The sequence below is a fragment of the Loa loa genome, assembly GCF_000183805.2.
Source record: "Loa loa unplaced genomic scaffold supercont3.361, whole genome shotgun sequence".
In the NCBI taxonomy this organism is placed as follows: Eukaryota; Metazoa; Nematoda; class Chromadorea; order Rhabditida; family Onchocercidae; genus Loa; species Loa loa.
Genome location: NW_018108541.1, coordinates 24,219 through 31,169, shown reverse-complemented (window position 1 = coordinate 31,169; position 6,951 = coordinate 24,219). Strand labels below are relative to the sequence as shown.

Here is a 6,951-nt window from a genome sequence, read left to right as displayed (position 1 = left end):
GACAAAATATCGAAATTACATTGGATTTATTCCCTCTTTATTTTCCCATTTTAGAATTCAGTGCATTACATATATTATATATGCTTTAATCAAATTTAATTTCTTACATTTTACAATATTATACATCCTATATGAATTTAATTTCCTGTATTTTTTAATGCTCTGTAAGATAGGAAAAAATATTGAAAACATATTGAAGAATTAAATCAGCGCATCCAGCTGTAACACCAAAGTGAAGCGACAGTTTCTATGGGTGTTTAAATTGGCTTTGTGGGATGTTTATGTTATATTCCTAGTTGACTCTCTTCATGCTTCTTAGCTGCATTCTAATTTGCCATGTAGTAGTAGCCTTTTTCTTTAAAAAACAAAAATTATTGCTTTTCTTCAGTTTAACTCTAAGGTTGTATGGTGCAATTTACGCTTACACTTTTTCTCGCTTCACTTTCCATTACTTTGGGGAATTATGTATTTTTCATTTCGGAATGACTGGTTTCATTTCGACATCATCTTTCAGTTTCTGTGTAATGTCTACTGGGTAATATTTTACGTATTCGTTATGAAATCTTGAAATATTAAACTCATTTTTTTGAAACGAAAAGTCCATGTTTTCAGAATACGGTAAAAGACCACGTGAGGAGCAGAAAGGAAATACCTACCGGGAAACTGCATGGGCCCTCAATGAAGTAATATTCATCCATAAAGAAAACTCACAGGACACAGCCGTTGTTAAAATTGTATGTTTATATTTTTTTCAAATTTTGTGATAATTTCTGTTGGATCTTTTATCTGCCCCATTATATTATTGTAAAGCGAAAACTTAATCATCTTTTTGAATCCTGAACTTAATTGTGCAAAACTTTTTTTTAGGTTGATGGAGCTTACTGCGGAATTGTATATAAACCGGTCGTCTCTAATGATAGTGGTGACGCAGTCAGCCAAAATCAAGATGCATATGATTTAGGGAAAATTCGGCTGATGCGCAAGGACGATCTTGTTGTTGTAACGCCAAACAGTAGAATACCTCGCTGTCCTGAGAATTTCCAGAGACACATGCAAAAAATACAATTGCCGGGTGGTTTATCGATGAAGAAAGTGCACTCTTTGACCATAGACAATACCGGTTTGCTGTTTTCATAATTTTTTGTTACTTACAATGTTTCGCACTTCCCTTGTAGACAATAAATTGTGTAGTAACGTAAAATTGAGATGATCTCAACGATTCTATGAAATCATTAGTAAAGCAAATGACTTAAATGTATTGAAGATTTTCAATGATTTTTGAATGTGGGAATTAAAAGAAATGAAGTTTCGGCTGAGTTATCATTAGTGCCGTGGCGTTCGTATAATCTCGCTTTCTATCTCATTAATTTGTAAGTCCACTCAGGTTTACGGTTGTTGATCGAAAAACGAGGACGGCTTCATTTGGTTCGTGCTAGTGTATTTGGTAAAATACAAAGTGATCACGTATTGCCGGTGAATGTTTCAGCAGTGTGCAACGCCGGATTGCATCTGCCGCGACTTGAGAATTATGGAGATGTATGTTAATTGAGTTTTTTCGACGGTTTTCGAAATTCCCCATTTGGTATTTTCAAATTTGTTCTTTTGATCAAAAATCGTACGATCTGGCAAATTTTTTTGTAATTTTTTTCTCTTTACTTTGATTACTTGCAAAGTATTAGTCGATTTTTCTTTCACAACTTTTTATAACCTCGTGATTTTTTCATTGGGCGAGATTTAGGAAATGATTATGATGATAAGCGACAGTAACGGTTCGATAATACCTATGGTACGTGATGCAGCGGGAGGATTCCGTGAGCCAGTTTACTGTGCTTTGCCAAAAATACATAATTTTGCAGTTGGTTTGAGGCCATTGGATTCTGGAGATAATGAAAATACTGCAGCAACTGCCAATGATGATTGTACGTACGGTTCTATTAAAGTTATATAGGATTTGCTGCATAATTCCGAAGTTCATTAAATGGATTTTTTGCCGTTTTTCATCCGTTCACTTTCTGATCTCCTCTGTGAACATGGAGTAAGAGTCGGTAATAGCAGTTTTTCCAGCATCATCTACATCACGGAATGCAAATCGTACTGGAGTTATGGTAACTTTAATTGCTCCATCTCCTTCAAGCACTCGTCCAAGAATACCATCTCTGCTACAGACTGTTCTATATTGCGACCTGCAAGGTGTGGATTTGGTGCTTGATGCACTCTCGAAAGAATCAGGTAGACTTTCTTTTTTTTGGACTTTCTTTTTCGTATATAAATTTTCAGAAGTTTTATTTGATCATCAGTTTTACGTTATTGTTTGCTATTTACAGTTGCTTTTGCAGTCAGCAAAATAAAAGGTAATGGTATTCCATACTGCAGTCATCGAACTTTTGTGATTGAACATGTTTTGATAATGCAGCTTTTGTTTTTGCCGGAGAGCTCCATTGACTACTAGTCCCAAACAAGACAATTACCATTTCAAAGATGCTGACTTATAAATCATTTCTAGATCGAGAGATTGTGAAAGCCGAGGTTTTGAGCTCTCGTGCGGATGGGAATCGAACTATTCTTCATGCTGCAGTCATGAACAGTTTCGCAACAACTAATAAAGAAGAGGCGGACACAATGGAAATTTCAGTTGATACAGAAAATAAACCTTTGCAGCGTTTAACAGGTAGGTGATATTATGTTTACTGTTAGACGAGGCCTTCATGTGAAGGAGCCAAGACTTTTCCTAGGTCGGATAGCTATATGGCGAAGTGTAGTATTTTTGTTATTGTCATGTGGAAAAATTAAACATTGAGGGAGGAACTGTATATTTATACTTTTGTGTTTGAAATTTTTGATTGCAGCTGCGGATATGTCAGCCGCTGAAGAAACTCGTACTGCTTTTGATAGCCGTTGGCAACGTATGTTGAGACGTCATGGAGCTAATGCCGAGTTTGTTTTCATATTTCTTTTTCCTTAAATTTTGTGATGTGTTCGAAATTCCTGAAGTTATTTCTTTGGCTTCTAAAATAATGGAGTCAAGAATCCATAATATTTCAGAGAAGAAATGCTAATACGAGAATTAATGGCAAATAATCCATTGCGGAGACCAGGTCATGATGTTGGCAACATGGAAGATGGTGAGATTTTTCGTGATCAATAAAAAATTTTTGCTGTATTTACTTTCTTTTGAAGTATCTTTCAAAGCACTGAATCGTATATATGAACTTATGTTCACTTAATGTTTCATTTACTACAACGTGAAAGTCATATTCATTTTTTAGTGCTAGCAGATTTTGCGAGAAGCCTAAAAGATGCGAAGAAATCATCTGTTTTCATAGAAGACATGAAAGAAGAAGGTTCTTCTATATATAATTAATATTGTAAAAATAATGTTTCAGCTTTAATCGATTTTTTACCCTTAGGTTTCCACTAAAATCTGTGCCTTTTGGTGTTTTTTTTTTCAAAATAGTTTATGCCTGATGAATCAATAAATTTTGGGTGATATTATGCGAGGGAAATTTTGTTCAGCATCGATGCCGATTATTGTTAATGCGAACAACGAACCAAAAGTACGCCAGTGCAACTCGATAGAAATTGTCAAGACTCTCTGTTATAACTCTACCGTTGCACCATATCTCCTCGAATTGCTGACAACGAAGTAATTTTGCTGTTATTCTCTTTTTTTATCAAAACCATTAAAAAGAAGGCATATCAGGATGATTGTAAAGGCAAGCTTAATATGTGAGGTTATTTCTTGGCTCTAAACTACCGTATGAATTTGGTTTAAGAATGATAAGAAATTAGTTTAAATAACAGTGTTAGTATTTGGTCGATTGGAATAAATGATTAAATGGCTTATGGAAAAAAAATAGGCGATTCGAGTAACTGTCTGCAAGACATTCACCATTACCTACTGCGCTATGCGGGAAAACATTTCATGACTGATTAAGTCGAAGAAATGTAAGAAAACTGATAGGTAACTGCAAACATATACTCTTGTATTACATGTTCCAGCACCAAATTTCATCTGAATTATGCATACTTATTGTGTCCTTTAGTGTCCGATGTTGAGCATATTTTCTTATTTTTAATTTCAGAGATATTAATGGACATACGCCTTTCATGTGCGCTGTTAACTACAGAGCGTATACAGCCGCTTTCATTCTCTGGCTGGCTGCTGAAGAGTTGCAGAAAGAAGCGCTGATCGCTGGTCAGTATTTTTTTTTTTCGAATTGATTATTGGTAGATTATAACTGCATACTTATGCATGCTCACCTCGTTAATGGAACTATAATTTTCAAATTAAACTAGTTTTGCAGGTGTTCAAGGCAAAAAACAGTCAGCTGATGGGATTTTAAATTCCATCATATATCCATTAGGAAGTAGACCAGATGATTCGCCTTTATTCATGCTTTGTATGAATGATACTTGTAGCTTTACGTGGACCGGTGATGAGCATATCAATCAGGTTTGGATGGAGATTTTATTAGTCAAAAAGTAGTTCGATTTATTTTGTTTTATTCATTGATACTCTATCACTTCTTAAACTCTTTATGTCATTAATTATGATAACGGTTCGATTCTAAGCTGAATTTATAGTAGTATTCGGGAATGAGTTTGACTGATTCTCTATTCTAAGATACAAACGAACTTTAGGATATATTCGAATGTCGAACATGTGGATTAGTTGGTACCTTGTGTTGTTGCACGGAATGTGCATATACTTGCCATCGCAATCATGAGTGCAGGTTATTTCTTGATTTTTACTGTCGTATGTCTGTATTCTTTACTTTGGATTTTATTATTAAAAAACTGCAGATTGAAAAGGACATCTCCAACGGCTTACTGTGATTGCTGGGAAAAATGTTCCTGCCGAGCCCTTGTTGCAGGTAATACACCACGTCGGGAAAAATTGATATCCGTGTTGCTCAATAACACCGATCTAATTCATCGTACAAATTCTAGGTATGTTTTCTATATTTCTGTTGTTTCTTCAGATTGCTGTGGTTTGTGAGTGATACTTAAAGCAGTTGTCTATAAATTCAAACAGTAATTTCATTTTCATTCCTTAGTTAAAACCCGATGAGGATCTGGGATAGGTAGTAACTAATTCCTTAAAATGGAAGCAACATCTTTATGTTTGTTCAAAGCGAAAAAATAATTTTGGAATTCTATGATATTAACTATAAATGAATTTTTTTCATTATGCCTATTATGTCGATTGTGTTTTGTGCTATAGGGGGGAACATTTATTGTTGTTTTTGGCTCGAACTGTGGGCAGACAAATCATTGAACAGGAACATTATCAACGTCGAATGATGAAGAAATCTCAGGGGGCAAATGGTTAGTTGTGTTTATCCCAATTGAACTTCTAATTTATTTGTTCGCATTTCAAATTTATATTTATTAATTCTATGAAGTAGTTAGGTTATTTCTGAATGTGATGACATTTTCAGATACCACTCCAGAGCACGATTTGGAACCACCGAAATTTGCACGTACTGCTTTCGCAAAACTTCTAGCTGATTGGCGTGCGGTTAAAAGCCTGATAATGTTGGGTGTTAAAGGCATGCAAAAGTGAGTGAAAGTTTTCACGTGAATCGAAGGCTATTCGCAAATTTCTTAAAATTTTTGCTAGTTGTAACTGAAATATTTTTAGCGATGCGCTGGTAATGGAAGAAGTGTTTCATTTAAATCAACAACATGGATGTTCACATCTTGACAAATTTGCTTTCATCTTATTGGCGAAATGCTCGGAAACTGTAAGTTCAAACTGAAAAGAATTTAAGGAGTAGTAGGAGTGAATCGGAAAGGTTCTCTAAATTTTAGCAGTGGTGAAGATATTTGTTGCATGTTGAAGATAATTTCAAAATACCTAGTTTAGGAGGAATATGTGTTTTTATCTCAACTACTGTTTTAGCATATTGATACCTTACTGAATACATTGATAGCAGAAGCAAATAAGAACAACGAAGAGATGAAAAGAGATCCTGATATCGATTCTATAATTTCACGTTTTGTACGCGCAGTTATCAGGTTTGTGATAGCCACTTGATCATGAATACATGAATACTGCCATTTAGTGAATGTTTAGAGTTTCATGTTTTTCACTTTCAACATTTTGAGGATGTTCATGCTTTTAACATTATTGTCACCGGCAGCCATCACAGTTGCTACAGCTACAACAAGCGGCATTTCACAAGCAATGGCATCTGGAAACACCCCACCAAGGTTTGTTATTATGAATTTGATCATTATTTGAGGTCTTATTTGTTATTCAAATTGAATTGTTGGAAAGATTTTGCATCTTTCAGACGAATCTTTGGTCCTGGCTTGCATACTGTTAGTTTCACCGGTTTGTTATCACTCGTGAGATCAACAAGTGGGCGTGAAAATTCCGCAGCTAAGGAAGCTAAGAAGAAAAAGTAGGTCCTATCTTTTAATCGCTGATTTGACTGTATGTTTAGGGGAAATTTTTGGCATTTTGTAGAATGCGGTGTGTAATATATGCTGTAGCGGAGAATAGATCTCTGATTTTAGCGTGACGAATTTTGTATTGAAATGTCGCCGCATATTTCAAACTCTGCTGAATTATTCGATAAATGAGTTGTGCAATATGGCTGATTCTTTGATTGCTCCTGTACGACTTGGAATAATCAAACCTACTTCAGTCATTGCGCAGAATATTACCAATGATCCTCTTGATGTTGGTTTTGTTTTACGATACAAAAGTGAAAGAATAACGTAACTGCCGTTAATTGGCTTCATTAATTCTGTCCCTAACTTCCTAACTTTGTCATAATTTCTGATAAGTATTTTAATTTGCACAAGATTTGTAGGTGATAGAAAAGTTTTTGAATTCAAAAATCGATTTGTCAACAGTTAATACTGCTGGGGATGATCTTGCTGTAGTGAAATTTGGTCGAAAACGAAAGGTAGTTTTTGTGTCATTTTCTGTTCTGAAAT

At 35.0% G+C, this 6,951-nt stretch overlaps 1 protein-coding gene across 1 annotated transcript in view; it reads left to right on the top strand.

Moving 5' to 3' along the window:
* The window catches only part of LOAG_18553 (E3 ubiquitin-protein ligase UBR5), a 24,134-nt gene that overhangs the window by 4,363 nt on the left and 12,820 nt on the right, over nt 1-6,951 (top strand). The window contains exons 13-34 of the mRNA XM_020451216.1: nt 613-734; nt 868-1,120; nt 1,385-1,536; nt 1,739-1,919; nt 2,065-2,229; nt 2,504-2,668; nt 2,847-2,934; nt 3,043-3,122; nt 3,267-3,341; nt 3,514-3,643; nt 4,083-4,195; nt 4,305-4,453; nt 4,642-4,733; nt 4,804-4,950; nt 5,225-5,328; nt 5,442-5,562; nt 5,645-5,747; nt 5,906-6,021; nt 6,112-6,216; nt 6,300-6,410; nt 6,526-6,691; nt 6,825-6,920. Of these exons, the coding sequence (XP_020305020.1) occupies nt 613-734; nt 868-1,120; nt 1,385-1,536; nt 1,739-1,919; nt 2,065-2,229; nt 2,504-2,668; nt 2,847-2,934; nt 3,043-3,122; nt 3,267-3,341; nt 3,514-3,643; nt 4,083-4,195; nt 4,305-4,453; nt 4,642-4,733; nt 4,804-4,950; nt 5,225-5,328; nt 5,442-5,562; nt 5,645-5,747; nt 5,906-6,021; nt 6,112-6,216; nt 6,300-6,410; nt 6,526-6,691; nt 6,825-6,920 (2,834 nt within the window). The remainder of the gene's footprint in view (nt 1-612; nt 735-867; nt 1,121-1,384; nt 1,537-1,738; nt 1,920-2,064; nt 2,230-2,503; nt 2,669-2,846; nt 2,935-3,042; nt 3,123-3,266; nt 3,342-3,513; nt 3,644-4,082; nt 4,196-4,304; nt 4,454-4,641; nt 4,734-4,803; nt 4,951-5,224; nt 5,329-5,441; nt 5,563-5,644; nt 5,748-5,905; nt 6,022-6,111; nt 6,217-6,299; nt 6,411-6,525; nt 6,692-6,824; nt 6,921-6,951) is intronic.